General features: G+C 33.6%; 1 protein-coding gene across 7 annotated transcripts in view; it reads right to left on the reverse strand.

The window, feature by feature from the left end:
- Positions 1–18,670, reverse strand: part of LOC108737716 (supervillin) — a 216,405-nt gene that overhangs the window by 129,730 nt on the left and 68,005 nt on the right. For 5 of the 7 annotated variants that reach the window (XM_025973346.1, XM_025973349.1, XM_025973347.1 and 2 more), the window contains exon 2: positions 14,690–18,482. The exons of 1 other annotated variant lie outside the window; for it this stretch is intronic. In XM_025973346.1, the coding sequence (XP_025829131.1) occupies positions 14,690–18,482 (3,793 nt within the window). Of the gene's footprint in view, positions 1–1,311; positions 2,042–14,689; positions 18,483–18,670 lie in introns of those variants that run through there. One more of the 7 variants, XM_025973350.1, reaches the window with a different exon arrangement.

An 18,670-nucleotide genomic window follows, 5' to 3' on the forward strand; every position in this document is an offset into this window, starting at 1 on the left:
TTGGTATCTAAGAAGTTAGATAGCTCAGGACGGAAGGAGTTGTAGGGATATAAAACAGAGGATAGCTCAGGGTCGAGTCGCCTTCAACAAAAAGAAGTCTCTTCTATACTCGCGAACGGTTAATTTGGAAATTCGAAAAAGGTTGTTAAAGGTGTATGTTTAGAGCGCGGCGCTGTACGGGTGCAAAATATGGACGGTGGGCGCGGCGAAAAAGAAAAGATTAGAACCGTTAGATTAGATACCGTGGATAGAGAAGGTAAGAAATGAAGAGGTATTAGAAAGAATAGGAGAACAGAGGACTCTATGGAAGTCAATAAAACTAGGCGAGATAGAAACGGGAGTTAGGAGGGGTAGAGGTAGACCTAGATTATATTACAGTTCGCAAATAGTTAACGATGTGGGTTGTTCTAGTTTTCGAGAAATGCATATACAAATATACATATATAACGTATTGCAAACTATAGAAACATTATCGTTACGATTAAGTAGGTATGGGAAAAATTGGGCATTCAATTGTGTATGAAAGAAAACAGTACTTACTTCTGAAAATAATGAATAATTAGTTTCGCAATTTTATGAACACTGACGTATTCTGATGCAGAATTATTGTAATCGCAATGGTTTATGGTCAAATTAGGTTAAATATAATAAGAAAACTTTTGATAAATTACAAATCTGTTAATTATACTTAAAAGATAATAGATCGTTTAAATTTTAACTGTCAAGTAATTTGTTATTACCATTTGATTTGCGCTTAAATTACTATAGACTATAACAACACCAACAAATTATTCTGTAAGGACGAATCGCGACATCATACTCAAGGGTCTTCTGACGGTGGCAGAAATTTAACAATAGTTACTGTGTATCACATCGTTCAACAACATTAGAAAAGCATTTAAGATCATTCGCATGGTAGAAGATAAGAAATACAATTTAATTGTATCTTTCACGTATTTTTTTTCCATATAGCTTTATTTTATACTTGTTTACATGCTAACATAAAAATTTTACTTGATAAAAGTAAAACAATAAACAAACAAGATATCTCTAGATAGCAATTGCTATTGATGAAGATTCTATAATACCTTGGGTACTAATGGTACTTAAGTTAATAAACTTGAAATTAACAGTATTCAAGCAGAACTTAATGGAATTGCAAGTCCTTGGAAATAAGGTGCTCAATTCAATTACATCTCGGGTTTTGGTCCTCATCTAATAATTATTACGTTCAATTTCATTCAATTCAATATATGCAAATTAAAGTGTACCCATCTATCTAACTACCATAAATTAAAGAAAAACAGGTACCTGCTCGATTTTTCGGCTGTACGCTGTCCTTCCAATAACTGTGCATCGAGCAATGACGTACCTGGAGGAAGAATCCAGCGAGCAGATGATGAAAGGATTCTCCGTCACAGCGGTTCCAAGAATTCCAACCTTAGCAGTAGCTTGAGATAACCAGTATACAGTATAGGTAGGTACTTAATATACACACACACCCACAAGACACACGCAAACAAATACACACACACGCCAAAAAGAACAAGACTATAATTTGTCAAACATAAAACTTCTGTCCAATCACATTTATTTTTATAAGTATGTAAGTAGATGTTAACAGACACGACGATCCACTTTTATTTGAAAAGAAAAATATTATTGGAACAATAATCATTTATTTGTTGATACTGTGGTATGTGCTGTTTATTTAAAGGAGAAACAACAACAACAATAATGATAACACAAAAACTGTATATTTCTCGCTTTACAGGTAGTCAGTATAGGTAATACACACTTCCGAGAAAACTTTCTGTTGTCGCGTTTTCTGTTAGTTCTGAATGGAACGAAATAGCGTTTAAAGTACGCGCTCGCGACGAGACCAGAGGCCCGAGTGAACAATAAATATGCGGTGAAATGAGCCAACCTGTGGCTATACGAAGTAGCTCTGGTTGGTGGGCTATATCGCGACAACAACCTTGCGCTGTGACTCACATACAACACACAACAAACCAGCCCAACATGACCATTATACGATTGTCCTTTTCAGTTGACTGTGAAGACTGCATATTGATAAGAATGCGTCTTATCACTCGCACTGATAACTCATTATCAGCATTAATCAGGAAAGTGAATTATTGTTACTTTTGTATTTGTTATTCTTGCCGCTAGCCTAGCGGTGCCAAACGCCACACCCAACAATAATCTTTAATAATGAATTATTAAATTATTAATAATAAAATTAGTAACCTAGACACCAGTGCTTATATTTTTGCGTTAAATTTATCTAGATCAAAGATGGGGCCTAAAGGCCACATGTGGCTTCCCTAAGTTACTTATGCAGCATTCATAAAAACTACCCCTTGTATTAAGTGATACTTAATGATAAAGCTCCCCACAATTTACCAAATAATAGAATTAGTTAAATAGCAAGCTGTCATTTGTTGAGCTAGTGTGCACTCTTTCTTAGCTTGTTTAAGTCATCTTGGATTGATAAAAGTATACAAAAACGAAATCAACACATGAATATCAAGATATTATACATATAATAAAAGAAAGTGCAGTTAGTTCATACGTCCGTAGATAAAAGTCTCTCTCCAGTCTCTCAGAGTCTTTCAGCGTCTCTCACAGTCTTTCACAGTCTCTCAGTTATTGCCTAGGCGTTTTTATGGATCTCTCACAGTCTGTATGAGAGACTCGAACGATAAAATTGTTAATTCAGAGATTCGAGTCTCTCACAAAGAGACTGAATGAATAAAACTCTCGTCCAGAGACTGGATACGAAATGAGGATCTCTATGAACGACTCGAGTTTCTCGTTCAGAAAACAGTTTTTTTGACAGTCTCTCGACAGGCTCTCTCAGCGACACCAAAGAGACTCGATGAGAGACGGAGACTCGAGTTTCATTTTCAGAGACTCTGAGAGACTGAACATTTTTATCTCGGGGTGCCACTAAAACTCTTCAACCGAATCCGTCACTGAAGAAGGTTCGGGTTTTCAGCTAAAGGGGTTGACTATCGCCTCAATAGAAAGTTAATAAAGGTGTTAATTGGATTCTAACGTGTGGTTAGAACGTCACAAAATGCCACAGATTTTTACTGAATGCGATATATCTATAGGGTTTTGAAAAACTTTTAGAATTGTCTAGAAGGTTCAAGAACGTTCCCAAATGGTAACTAACTTTTCCTGAGCGATGCGAAGGTTATCCGACTAAAGCCCAATCAAATCCCGCCGCCTCATGGGGGTTATATTTTATATGCAATTATGGCCTTCAACTTAAAAATGATTACAGGTTACAGAATTGCAGTTTTGCTAATCTCTCCTCGAACAATTAGAACAAATTTCATGAGTAAACCTGTGATAGGTCTCCAGTTATTAAGGTCTGAAATTTTTTTATTGGCTCTTCACTACTCACTCATCAATAATGGCTTGGAAATGTGAAGGTTGGCATCAGGTACGTTATTAGAAATTTACAAAGAAAAAAACTGAATACTACAAATTGTCGATTTTTGACAAAAGGTAATGGATCTTCCTTCTCAACAATGTATTCTTATGGTATGGAACTTTGGGTGCGCTAATCTTTTACCCATTCTATCAGTTTTTTGACCAGTTTTACTTTTAATGAGCAAATTCTATGAGATGGTGTGTTGGAAACGCAACTAGTTTTCTTTATAAAATTCCGCTTCTCTATCTTAACACGTCCATTGAGTTTATTGGAGTAACTAATTAATAATAAATTGCTAATAAATTACACCAACACAACTTGTTTGAAATGCAGTCTTAATGCATGCATTACTAAACATGTATTTAAATTACCGCCTGCGTATTCAGGTGACTACGTTGAAAACTTATCGTGTCGAATCAATGAATTGTACCTGTAATCTATAACTACATTTTGTTTTTCTTTTTTATTTTGTTAAACGAAGAAATTGGCAATTAAAATCAGCTTAGGTAATGCAAATTTCTCTAAATACAAATTCAAAGCACGCTGGTTAGTTTTCCATCAATATGTATTTTAAATCCCTTTCATTTAAAATTCACGTCAGTTTAATCAGACACAAACGAAAAAAAGAAAGTTATCGAAATTGATTAAAACTTTTTTATAAACGTCCTTATTAAATTTATTGTGCACTAATAGTTATTACCAAAGCTTTCTTTCAGAAATTTTAAGCCGCTGTCCCTTGAATATCCAACAATTTCCCATTTATTCACTGTGAATTTTCTGAAAATGATATAATAAATTTGGCAGACCCTTGGAATTCATAAATCAGCAAAGTAACACTTTTTGTTCTCTCTTAGGTTTTAAAGTGCTTTGAGAGCCGCTAATAACGAATATGAATCAGGACGTCTGAGAAAAGTTAAATAAAAAAAAGAAATTGAAATTGAAGTTAAAAAGTTTTAGCAAGATTCTTTTAGAGAGATTCCATCAATTTCGATTGAAAATGTCTTAAATTTTTTTTCAGATAAATGCTTCCAATAAACAAGCAACTTGTGGAAAGAATTCATTATAGATGTGTACATTACGTATTATTTACGCACTACAAATCTTCTTAATATGCAGAAGTTCTAAATGCCCCCTTAAGACGCCCTACGTTTTAGCTTTTAGATTTTGTGACTCCTTGTTTATCGACTGATTTCTGATACTTTCTAAGGGCTTCTATTTAGAAACATTAGCAATTGTGAGCACAAATACCTGGATTAGGATGTTCACATTCCTTAAAAGCCTTCGTCTTAGTATTTTAACAATTATTATTAATTATAATCAGATTACTTTCTATTCCGAATTACAATTTTTTAAAGTTTTATCAATTTCGCATTGCTAATTTTTAAAACAGATTCTTTTCTGTTCTCAAATGCATTAACTGATGTTGTTCCGTTCCGATTGTATTTTCTCCTGGTTGCGTTACCTTGCCCCACCTGGAGACGTTAGCGCTTCCTCCTTTGTGTTATTATGTCACATCATGTCTTGTAATTTACAACATGGTACGCGATCTTTGCAAATAGTTTGACCCTGGAGGTATAAATAAACAGCCTTCCAGAAATACGCTACTTGGATTTTGTAACAGATTAATTATCTTCTAGGTTATTTGTCAATTAAATTGGGTACCGCTCTCTGAGAAACGGATGCGCGGCTTACCGTACGTTTACGTTGCTCAATCCGACAAAACAATCCATTTATTAAGTTGATCACAGAAAGCATTAAAGAAATATAAAGATTAACAACAAATCTTCACCTCCTTTAGGAAAAATATACCAAGTTTTCAATAATTTAAGACAATTAATAAACATAAAAATGATGTAAAAGCGAATTCAGTCTTTGATAAATTTTTTTTTCAAAACTTGGTGCTTCAGACCAAAATCACTCCAAAATCCGGTCATTGTACATAATAGAATTAGATATTAGAAGGTAAGGGAGACAGTATTTTATGACTTCATAAGTAAAAAATATCTTTTTTAATAATAATTTTTCAAAATTGTCCCAATTCTGGATAATTAGCTCATTGGTGATGTCATTGTTTGGTTAGGTAGATTTATGAGATATTGTAGTTTATCTAACGTCCCTGTCCGCCGGAGGCCTGCTGGTATGTTAGAGTATTTTATTCACAAAAAGCATTACTTTTGTGCATATCTTAAGTAATAGAATATCGGAATTTCATACAATTCCTAGAATTGGGACTCCAGACCAAAATCGACCCAAAATTTTTTTCATCGATTCATGGTCAAGCGGGGGAAACACATTCTTTTACGGCATACTTTATCAAAATAGTGTTTTTTTATTTATGAAGTCATAAAAAACTGTCTCCTCCACTTGCTTCTATCACGCAAAAGGGCCATTTTGGTCTGGAATCTCAATTCTGGACAATTACCAAAAAATTAAATAAAATTAAAGGCAATCAAGGATCAGAAGTTTTTTATTTTTGAAGAACCAACATCGACGTTTCGCCTCTATTTGGGAAACTTTTTCAAGATAAGTTCTTTAGTTAAGTTATACAACAACTATGAGGTAAAATCTATTCTCCATTTCATCCTTTAGTTTTGAATATATTAAATAAACTTCAAGGCAATTAAGGGTTGGAAGATTTTTATTTTTGAAGAACCAACACCGACGTTTCGCCTCTATTTGGGAGGCTTTTTCAAGGTAGGTTTTTTAGTTATGTTATATAACAACTATGAGGTAAAATCTATTCTCCATTTCATCCCTTAGTTTTGAATATATTAAATAAACTTCAAGGCAATTAAAGGTTGGAAGATTTTTATTTTTGAAGAACCAACGTCGACAACGTCCCTTTTTCAAGGTAGGTTCTTTAGTTATGTTAGTTAGTTATATTCAAACCAAAGGATAAAATAGAGAATAGATTTTACCTCATAGTTTTTATGAGTAAAAGCAAAGGTCAGACTATAAAGAAAAAAGTAACTTAATGCCTTTTATAACTCAACTTTTCTAATTAATATTTTTAAAATACGCCACCAACTACAACTATGAATAGAAAACTAATTATAAATGCAACGTTTACTTATTTCTCAGCAATGTAAGCAAAAATTACAGATAATAGGAAAACTGATTTCATACTTCATAAATATTTGTAAACATATTATAGAGAACATACTTGTTTGTAAGTTGGAAAGTGAAACGTATGTAAATTTGTGCTGACGAAATAATATTGAAAATGGAAAATAGATGGAAAGCTAACAAAGCAAAGATTTATCTCTTCATAATAAGTATTTCAGAAAATGTAAAGTGAGTACGTACATAAAAACAATGAAAATGTTTATGTAACATTTCCACAGAATGATACTTTATTAACATTATTTATTCTATACAAATCCATGAAAACTAAATATAAAATCATTATCAAATGCAAAATCAAAACGTTTTGTTAAAATGATTTTCAAAGAAATTAAAACGTTTCGTTTTTGTTAATAAATAACTAATTTAGTTGTTAATGATTATGATACCAAAACAAGACACTCTTTTTTTAATTTAGCAAATTCATTAATAATGTATGGTAAATAAAATCTGCACTTTGAAAAATAAAATAAACTTTGGACTGACTATGTAGACACAATAATTTTAATGACCCTCGCGATAACCTTTTCCTTTTCGAAAATATTCTTCAATCACTTCAACAAAATGAAATTAAAAATAATTATGTATCTATAATTTCTTTAAAACTATTTCTCAATTACTATTGCGGAATTCATGTTTGATATATGTAAATATTAAACGTATTTTTTATTTTTGAAGTATCAGATGAATTGAAAACTATTGCATATTATCAACAATTTTGGGATTTCTAAACGTGTACGTGATTTTAAAATGAATTGTATGATTATCTTATTAGTTTGATGACATAGGTACTTATAAAGTTCAATATACAACAATGAATAAAACAAATCAAATTAAAAGCAAAATTTCTAAGGTTTCAATAAATTTAATTTCATTTTAACAATCCTATTCAGATTGAGGGGTCTTATCAATATAATATGCTTAAAGTATTGAAAGATTATACAAATGGCTGACCTACTAATATCATCTGCCTGATAATCTATGCTTCTAAAGTAACAATTTGATTTATTAAAATACGGACAGACAGACGCACGAGTGATCCTATAAGGGTTTCGTTTTTCTTTCGAACGTACGGAACCCTAAAAAAGAACAACATTTAATGAGGCTTAAGGTTATATTTAGACCATAGACTTCTTATTAATTTTCCTGCAGTCTATGAGTAAAGAACTATTTTTTGTATTTTTTTCAAAATTTTAGGTTCACTAGTTTCGGAGATTTCTCAAAAACTAAAGCAATCTACATCGGTAACTATTTGTAAACAGTAATCTAATCTCTACCCCCTTAATAGTAGATTCTCCTTCTAAAATGTCTCTCACTAACCCTTCATACCTGAAAAGGTGTCCTAACAACCTATCCCCTAATGTAAAGGAGTCAGATCCCAAGGACCCCCACAAAAATCACATGCAACTTTTTCCTTTCTTTACCTCACTAGCATTAACTTTGAATTACTACGTAATGTCAAAGTAGAAATGATTAGATCATATTTCTACAAAAACTGTTAACTTTATTACAATCGCTTTGCAAATATTGCACTTTTGCCTTACGTAGGTAGACTCACATTAAGCAATTTCTATTCCATCCATACAATCAGTGTAGACATCGACATGTTTATAGGAATATTCTTTTCACAATAAATGTACATTCGAAGCAGCTTTGACAACGATACTTAAGCACTATCATCAACATCTACAAATACAAGACTCAAGGTTGTTGTTTTGCAATATTTGCCTAAATTTTTTAGCGTTGTTACGTAATAATTTAAAATGTATTTTATAATAGACGCCAGCGACGTGTAAATAAATCGTTAAATATTTATACACATACGTGTGTATTTTATTTAAACATGTTTTTAAGACTGACTCATCTTAAGCCAAACATCCATTTTTTAAGAGTGTTTACAGAATGCCTTTTTATTTGACAAAAAGTAATAGTAAATCATCATCATAAGGTAGTCAGTCCTAAGACTGGTTGGACACGCACCTCCACTTTTTCCTATCCGGAGCTAATCATCGCATTTCCCTAAAACTAGAACAACCCATATCCTTAACTATTTGCGAACAGTAATCTAATCTCTTCTTTTAAAATTTCACGCCCCGACTCGTGAAATATTGCACCCAACACTATTGCACTTATTTATGACATCCCCCGAGGTAGACCCCGCCTAGACATCCGAATGAGGGACTAGTTTACGTCCGGAATGCTTTACCCCAGAGGACGACATTATTTAATTTTTAAAGTACGTTTTACTCGGGATCATAATGTAGTGGTTTCCCGTTGCCTTCCACATCGCAGTATTGTGCATCAGAATGCCATTCCGATCCACGTGATCTGTCACCCTGAGTACCGAAAGAGCTGCTGTCCTCTTTCAGAGACCTATCTTAGTCTGGTTTCTCTATAAGAACACCCCCATTATGGTCGAACCTATGGTCCGGCTCCCTAAATCATCGAAATTCGCAAGCCGATCCCCCCACTCTGGTTTGTACAAGAGTTTCGTCAAGGTTCAAGTCCTGTCGGACACTTCCCCTTATTTAATTTATACTTTATCTATTGGAGTTGATTTTATTAATAATAATAGATTGGTAATTGGACGTTTAAGAATCCGTACCTACCGGAAAAAAGAAAGCCCTATTACTCAGGTCTGCAAGTCCTTGGAGGTGTGAATGTTCAAGTCAACGTTCAAGTCAACGCAATTAAATCAACTCATATGCATATTCGTCAATACATATTACAAATAAATTCTGTTAGATGTTCTGCAGCTGTTGAATTTTATTTAAACGGATTTGAGAATTTGAGACCAATAAAGGGCATTTAAGGGCTCTATTTCGGCTACCAACGCCAACGTACGTGTGAACTAACGAACGAAGAAACATAAAAATAATTTAATAAAAAAAATTGACCAACACAAAAACGAGAAATCAAATCGTAATGTGTCAGTTTAATACATTCATGTAATACTAAATACCAAGTTGAAAGTTCAATGTACACTTATTTCATATAGAAATATCTGGAAGAATGAGTTTCTGTTGAAATCGACACTGCAATCAAATTCCATTCTAATGAAAGCGAACGGGTCGCTTCATGGTATACGTAATTACTAATCAGCTTACAATTAATCACAAGAATCGCATGTAAGATTTCACTTTTATCTAAGTTGTTATGTACAAGTACGTAAGCCCGCTGCACATTCGTTCTAATAAATAGACCGCATTACTAATTATTATTTAAATGAACCAATCTACTTGAAACTTGTTAGTAAATATCTATAGTTGCTCGATATAATTAAGAAACTCTTGACTGCACCTATGCAAGGTTTATTGCAATAAAGAAGAAAGGCGAGTAGTTTTAGATTAAAAGGTGGAAATATAATGCATACTTTAAACGAAAGTGGAATTATACAGGTCTTGGGGTGTATCCTTTGAGTAAAACAAAAAATTAAGAGTCTAAATTTGACTATAAGGTTGGTGCCTAGTGGTTTGTATCGGTAATGGTACATTTAATAAAATTTTATTAACAATCCCAACAGTTTTTTGTAATTTTCGAAATAATTATCAAGTATCAAACAGTTTCAAAATGTTACAATTTAATCCTGAGGTAGTTCTAGGGTCTAAAAGCGTAAAACAACAGCATACATTTGAGATAATGTTCTACAAGTAGAGACTAAAAGTGAAAATGTCTAGATAATGATGACGATAGCTCGAACGGTGAAGGTGAAGGGTTGGAGGGGGTAGGACAAACCTTGAACAACCATAAGAAAGAAGTGATAGTTAGAAATAACAACGTTAAGGCGCAAGGGGTAGGTGTAAAAAATAGTTTTTTCTTAAAATTTAATATAAGGATTGGGAAATTTGTGTTTGGTAATAAGTATAACTATAACAATTTTCATTTTTTAGCTTCCACTTATCCCGCCTTTGACTTTTCCCTACCCCTATCATCCTTCCTACCACCGTCCGAACGACGGTCCCATCATCTAGATATTTACCATTTTTATTTTTAGCCTCCACCTTTCCCGCTTTCACTTCATGGCCCTCATTTTAATCAATGGGGATGAAGTCCTTAGACCTCTCCCTAATTCATTCACTCCCCCTCCACAACCCTCAACCGCACGACGGTCTCAATATCTAAACAATTTAATATATATTTTAGGCAAATTGCGATAAATACGTAAATATTCGAAAAATAATATTTCGTTATCATTTAACGTATACCGAGAGAAATAAAGAGATAAAAAACTAACGATACGTAAAATTTATCAATTGAACTTAAAATATTTACGTTATGGGACCTATTATGCCATCTGTATGTAACTTAAACTTAAATCAATGAAAAACTTTAATTAATCAAAGTAGTGACATCTACATATGTCTGTAACAAAAATTTAAAGGTACAAAACCAAGCAGTGACATCTAAACATTTCCGTGACTGTTAATATAAAACAATGTTTAATTTATTCAGCATGATTGGCAAGTGGAAATATGTCTTCTCGCTGTTCAGGTTGCATAAAATATTTATGTAAAACCAACACAGTAAACGTATATTAAGCTAGTTTTCTTAATCGATATAATTATAGCACCTTAATAAAATACTTAAGGATGTTATAACGCTATAATGTTCAAAAAATTGTTCTATCTCATTTTTATTGAAGTTGTGGTCTAGCTAATTGTGTTTTACACACAATAGGCGTCGTTGAATATCAGATATTTTAACTTGGTTACTAAAAGATTTAGTTAGAATTTAAGAAATTAAAAAATTAATTTCAAAAACATTCTCCGTTTACAAATATATAATATTAAAAAAAAATGAAAGTAAAGCTCAAACTAAATGAAATGTTCTCTTAATTTTTTAAAACTTTTCACGACTCCTTATTAGACGTAATTAAATTAAACGTATTTAATTTAAGTTTTAAATGTATTTAATCAAACAACAAACTTTTATTTCAATATTTTAATAAAAACAATAGGATATTATTTGAAATTCGTTGGTTCGAATACAACACCTTCATCGTCGCGATTATTTAAAGGTTTTGCATAACACATAGTAAACACGATACATTGACTAGATCATTACAGAACAAACTACAGTTATTTTTTTAATTAGTAAGAATTAAACGGACGAACTGCGCTTCACTGCATCTTAATCGTTGTAGGAAGAATAGTGATTTTACCTGTAGGTGATCACCAAAGCAACCAAAGGGGAAGAGGTGACGATTATGCAACACCTACAACGAAACACAAAACATCACTAACAAAAAATGTTCTACTGCACGAAAAGTTGTTAGAACCAATGCAAAACTTTGCACTTGATCATAAAGGCAATGCTTAGTGCAAGAAATACTATAAGAAGTTGCAAAAAAGTCACAGGTCACATTTTACAGACACATTTGGGCATACAGTGGTACTATGCAAGCATATAACTAATTCATACGTGACAGTGATTTTAAGAAATAAATATTAAAAAGCATTTTTTTATGCTAACTATTATCCTACATCTGCAGTTGTTCATTTTAAAAATTTGTATTTTGTAACAAAAAAATTATTTGTTATTAAACACCTCGTATAAAACAGCAAACCTTCATCCGAATAACGAGAGGGGGGTGAATACACACCTGAGTCAGTATGTTTCAAAAAATTGTAAAAGATATGAGATGAAAACAAGCAAACATATATTTATTGAAGGATGATGAAAATACCGTAGTAATTGGAAAGACATTTTCCTATAGAAATCAATAAGAAAAAGGAGAGGCAGGACGGTAGGAAGCCTTTCTAAGGCATGAAGGACCGGTTGGAGACATTAGAAGCAGAAACAAGAGGCAAGAGAGACAGAGGAAGATGTCGATTAAATTACTCTTAGCAAATAGTTAAGGTATGGAATGTTCCAGCTTTGGAAAAAATTATAAAAAATAAATGTATCATTTGTAATTAGCACGCTATAAATATTGAATTAACAACGAACTATTAAAACATCATCACACGCATATTAATTAATGGTAGAATATATAAAAAAACGCTTTATTAAACTTAGTTTTGTTGGTTTTCTGTACAAAAAGAGCGTGTGAAAGCGATGGTTCAAATATCCACAAATATCAAAAAATAAATGATTAGCGATGAAAGATTAATAGTAAGGATGGAGCTAGTTATGCAAAACATCCATAACAACAGCTGTCGAAGTTAACCCAAGGCAAGTTTCCCACCCAGTAATAGAGCATTTCTATAGAATAAGTTGAACGTAAAATTTCATTATATCAATTTAACGTAATATTTCGAAAAGTTGGCTAATTTAGTAATAACGAGAGGTCATATTATTATAACTTTCAACTGTAATATTGCAAACGTAGAAAACTATCATCATTAAACTTATAGACACAAATACGTATTTGTTTTTTTTTTGTATTTAGTTCTAAAACAACAAATTGTTCCCAATTAATGAACCACAAATATTAGATATGTAGGATGAAGTCCAATATTGGGATAAGGAGTCTATTTTTTAAAGCGACACCGATATTTCGCCATTACGTGCAAATCCTTTTCAAGATACCCTACCATGCCGGTGTCGATTTAAAAAATATACCATAAACATATGAAATACGGTACTTCAAGAAACTTTTAATAGTGGTTAATATATTTAATATTAATATAAAAATTTATTTAATTTTTACGCAGTAAAAATTTCCTCAAATTAATGAGGTTTCATTGTCATTGCTTCTGTCATCTTTCGGAGCAGTGGCGAAAGGTCCTCGGTTCGATTCCCGGCGAAGGAGGGACACCCAGCAACAATTTCTCATTATTTTGAGATTTATTGTAGTAAATAAAAATTAAATGAATTTTCACATTAATTTTATATATTATAAACGCCCTAAGAAGATAAAAATGTAGAAATTTTTGATTTTTACAGTGAACTCACTGATTGAAGTATGTGTTGCAGCAACTTCACAATTTAGCACTTATTTGATTATATAGAATAATCAAAAAGTATTTCTTCGTAGAACAAATATGTAATTAATGATGCGCACAATCGGATACAGATAAGATTTAAGCAAATACTTATTTATCAAATAAAAAAATTATTAAACAAATTCGATGCAATATCAAATGTTAATTTTATTAAAACAAAAACAAAAGTTAAAATGTAGCAACACAAAAGATAATAGATACCAAATTTATATTAAAATAGGGATATAATTTTATAAAAATAAAATCATTAATCACACTAAAAAGCGGCGGCTGTTGTATTTTGTTGTATTATATATATATATATATATCACCAACAATACCTCGTTTGTATTTAAATATTAATCAAGAGAAATAATCTTTCTTTCAAGATTAAATTTAAACAAATAAAATTTAAGAGGAAATACAACTGAATCTGGTAAGATAATTATATTTATGTGCTTCAAAACAAATACAAAAACTGAAACAAAAATTTTCAATAAAAAAAATATAAATGACAATTTTGACGATACATTCCCAAAATACATACTAGCAGTCAATATTCCTTATTTTAGCTTACAAAAAATCTAAACGCATTACTTGCAATACTAATTATCACTAATAAAAATAGTTAATGAGATGTACCTGTCAAATGTTCACTTATTGAGTAGCGAAATAATAATCGACGCCGTTATTATAAATAAACAAAGTGCAGCGACATCCAGTGAAGTAAAGTGATATGTACATGCAATGCCATAAGAACATGCAAGGGCCAAATTTGCAGTGTGTTTGTACCATGCAGTACCAGACTGCAAGTTACTATCAGTGCTGTCATGTTTAATTAATGATTTACCCTGTTTAATATTTCCATCTTGACTGTTTTCTATTTTTGTTTTTGTATCCCCGCTTAATAAGGAGCACGAGTGCGAGGTCGATTGTGAAAAACAGGTAGCGCTAGCTGCCTTAACTAAATTTGGAGAAATTAAATTTTCTAATGAATGATCTAAGGAAATGCTTCTCTGAACGTCGGCAGTCGATGATGTCTTTGTGCGTTCATGAAATGATAAATGGTTCGTTTCGGTTGTAAGCTCGTTAGTCGGGGTTACAGCATATTCAACACAAACCAAAGATCTAGCAGGAGGACCTATAATGCTATCTAGGTTACTGTAAGCAGCGCACATCAAAGCAGTTATCTCACCTTTGTCCACATCTTTTAAAGCAACTTCAACGTCACCGTCTGAAAAATCTTCTTTACTTTCGTTATCTGCATCGCTCGCTTCAACGTTTTCGTTCAAATCGTCCAGTTTTACATCACAATCATCGTAGTCGGAATTTTGGTTACTGTTACCGTCATTTTCGTCTTCATCGCGATACTTTAAATTTTCATAATCGGGCTCGCTATGCACTTCAGCTTCAATTGGATCTGATTTTACCATCAGAGCGTCTTCTTCCTTTGGAGTCAGTACGATACTGGCGACCGTTCCTTCCCCACATAACTCTTCAGTGTCTTGTAAAAGTATTTGTTGGACATGATCTGATTCAATCTCATCGCTAACAATTTCGGCATTTTCGACCACGCATTCCATTAATTTCTGACACATTTTTGCATGATCTGCTTTGTCATTCGAATCGTCCGCTAGACTCATTGTTATAAGCTCAACAGGTATTTCATCTTCTCTTTCAGTTTGAATTTGGTTCTTAGGAGTATACATTTCTTCTACAACCGCTGGAATATCGCTCGCAAAATTGTCATTTGAACTGATTGGGGCTTTGGATACTGTTTCGTTTGCGTTACTATCGACTGTAGTTTTTGAAGCAAGCAATTCATCTGATTGACTTGTCTTTTCAAAAACGTTTTGGTTTTTATCGCTACTTTCGGATTCGTGACTTTTCAAAGACTGAGACGACTTTCTCAAAATGTCCTTTTCATCAAGCATACGCAGCTCATTTGTTATTCTATCGCTAGTCTCTCTAGTTTCGACTGCGAGTGCAGTAAGAAGTTCATCGAGAGTCTTTGAGGTTGAATTTACTTGCTCAGGGTTACTGCTCTCGTTGTTGTTTATTTTGTTATCTAATGAATTAGAAGGCAGCATAGGAAATTCAAACGATTTCATCTCGTCTAAGAAGTTAGCTCTATTTCTTTTCATGGCTTCCAACTTAGGTGAATGTTGAGATGCGTATAATGCTTCTCCATCACTTGCAAATCCTTTTCTTGTTTCAGATATACTTTTGTCCTGCTCTTTGAGCATTAGCCTAGTCTGTTCCATGGCGTCAGCAATTTCGGTTAAGCTTTTGGCTATTTCGAGTTCATTTTTGACTCTATCGTCATGTTCTTTTTGCATTAAATTAAATATATTAGCCGACAGTGATCGAACTGCTCTCTTTTTCTTAAACGATCCGTTAGGATTGTATTTCGGTACTGGAACAAAGAACATTTTATTATTGTTTGCGTCTCCAATAGGAGACGAAGGTGGAAGAGCTGGTTCCTTGTTGGGATCTTTGCGAAGAGATCGATAAGCCAAGTCGTCTTTAACAATGTCGGGAATCTTTTTAGATATTTTCTCTTTCCTTCCGACTTCCGGATCGGCATGTAAGTAGTCGCTGTTTGGGGCGCTACTAATAGGTCCTAATGGAATTCCGAATGGAGGTTGCGGATCTATTACTTTTAAAGAGTTATTCGTTTGTTTAATGTTTCGATAAACCAAATCATCGAAAGTTACGTCTGGTTCTTTTTTATTCTTTTGTTTAGGTTCGGGCCTGTCTAAAAATTCACCACTCAGTGGAGATGCCAATAAATAACTGATTGAAGAAGCAACCGAATGGGGGTCACCTATAGTTTTTGATCTTTCCTTACTGTATTTTCGAAAAGCTAAATCATCTTCCTTGATATCTGCACTTCTTGAAGAAACTCTCTTTCGTTTGCTGTTTCCATTCATCAAATTAGTAGCAGCCTCCTTACATATATCTCTTTCACGTTTTTCAGCTCTATCTAGAAGATCCTCATCGCCTAAACGTAAACTATTGTAAATTTCTTCCAGTTCGTTAAGAGCGTCTTCCAAATTCTCCGGCTTTTTGGAATTTATATTTGGTGATAGGCTTTTATCGCTAAATGATTCGGATGGAATATGTAATCCTGGCGAAACAGACTTGCTCCTATTTAAACTACCAAGAGGTATCTTTGGTGCAGGAGAGATTGGTCTAAAAGGACTGGGTTCCCTAGGTAAACCTCTTATTCGTTCCACTGGACTCTTGGTGATTGCGCTAACTAATAAAGCACTTTGGGGTACGTCATTTTTACTTTCTTCGGCAACGTTTAGCTTATTACTAAGGATCGGACTCTTTGGAAGGATTTTCGTTATTGGTTCTGATTTATGACGTTTCACCTCATCTTCTTTCTGTCTCCAAAAATTGAAAGTTTGATAAGCTTTACTTCTTCCATTTTGTAGATTGTTTATATTATTATTATTTTCAGTTCTAGCGAATGAATGTATATTCAACGGTTTTCGGCTTCTTGGCTTCGAATCTGTTAAGAATAACGAAAAATCATTATGATCCTTTTGATGACATTTACCATTCATGTCTGGAGTTGTCGAGGCCGGTCGAACTGTTAAAGAATGAATAATAGGTTCGGCTGGTATTTGGTCTTCTGAAGTTGAACGAACATTACTGTAATACATTCCAGTAATATCGCTTGCATTTCTAATTCGTTTGTCACTCATTACTAACGGACTTCGGTTTCTGGCAAGTCCATTCCTACAATCAGTAGCTGTTTCCAAGCAATAAGAGCTGGGACGTGAACTGTCAAACGAGGTGATGGTTACTATTCTTCTGGGATCACGCGGAGGAGGTAATGGAGGTGTTTTTCCGTTTTGGCAAGTAGGAATACCTAGCGGTAATCTACCATGGACTACATCGATCGGTAATCGTTGATCAATATGACTTTCGTAGGACATGCTTCTTTGGTTTGCATTTGTCGTTGGTTTGGTTTCAGGGAAGAAGCCGTTATCAAAACAGCACGTGGTTACGGTGAAGTTGCGGTTTCTCTTACTAGTATTATGACTTGGAGGTATAGTTAGCATCCCTGAAGGATCAAAAGCGGTGTAACTTGTTAAGTAGGGCTGGTTAGCCGTTACGTTTTTGGACGGCGATCGCATTTTAAGTCTTCCGTTCTCTATTTCGGTTTTGTATAATTGTTTTGGATCTCGAAAGTCTTCATCTTTGGAGAATCGCCTCAAATACCTTTCCGTTCTTGCGCCTCGCGTTCGTCGACTCCATGAACCGTACTTAGATAAACTTTCGTCACTTCTAAATTTCGCTGCCGATGAACCTGACCTTTGAGACTCTTCATCTGAGCTGCTTTCGTATTTTAAAGTTTCACGTCTGGCTTCTGCCCTTGCCTTGGTCATTTCTTTCCGATTTTTCTTCGAGATACTATCAACTGAAGCTAAACTGTTGCGCGAAACGTTAACATCGCTTCGATCTGATCCCGGACAGTTAACATTTAAATATTGACTCGGTGAATTGCTGGATCTCGTGTTAAAATTACTTGCTCGATTTGCAGCATCATGTGTAGGATCAGAAAAAACAGCAGTCGGATCGTCGTTGTTACGGTAGAGGGTATTGTACGTACCCCTTGAAAATTGAGGTATGACAACATGGTCAAACGTTCCCAGTGCTTGTTTAGACTTTTTCCTTGCAGCACTCTTTTTTTTCCTCCGCTGTAAGAAACTCATTTTGTTATTTTCGTCATCGCTGCTGCTCTCGCTAAGGTTTTTTTTCTTTCTGCGAAATATGTTTCCGAAAGACCATTTTTTATCTTTTTTGACTTCCTTCTCCGGAAAGTCATAGCCAGTGCCAGCTGGGCGACGAGCCATTAATGGTGAATACATATTACCGTTCATATTTTGAGTTCCATGCAATAAGGTTTTCTCAGGGTGGTACGTTCTGATGTCCGAATATGAGGACCAGGGTCTTCTTTGGTTGCTCACAGTCTGAAACACAATAAAAAATTCTAGTTATTTTAATTTTAGATAAAACAATGCCATCTTCGAAACACATAAAAAAAAATATTGAAATTAAAAATAAAAAACAAAAAAGGAAATGCATATTATGTCTCAAAAAAAAGTAGCGTTATTCGTAAACCTTTAAAACAAAAATGCATTTACATAACTTAGGCACA

This window comes from Agrilus planipennis, unplaced genomic scaffold (genome assembly GCF_000699045.2).
Source record: "Agrilus planipennis isolate EAB-ADULT unplaced genomic scaffold, Apla_2.0 scaffold144, whole genome shotgun sequence".
Classification (NCBI taxonomy): Eukaryota; Metazoa; Arthropoda; class Insecta; order Coleoptera; family Buprestidae; genus Agrilus; species Agrilus planipennis.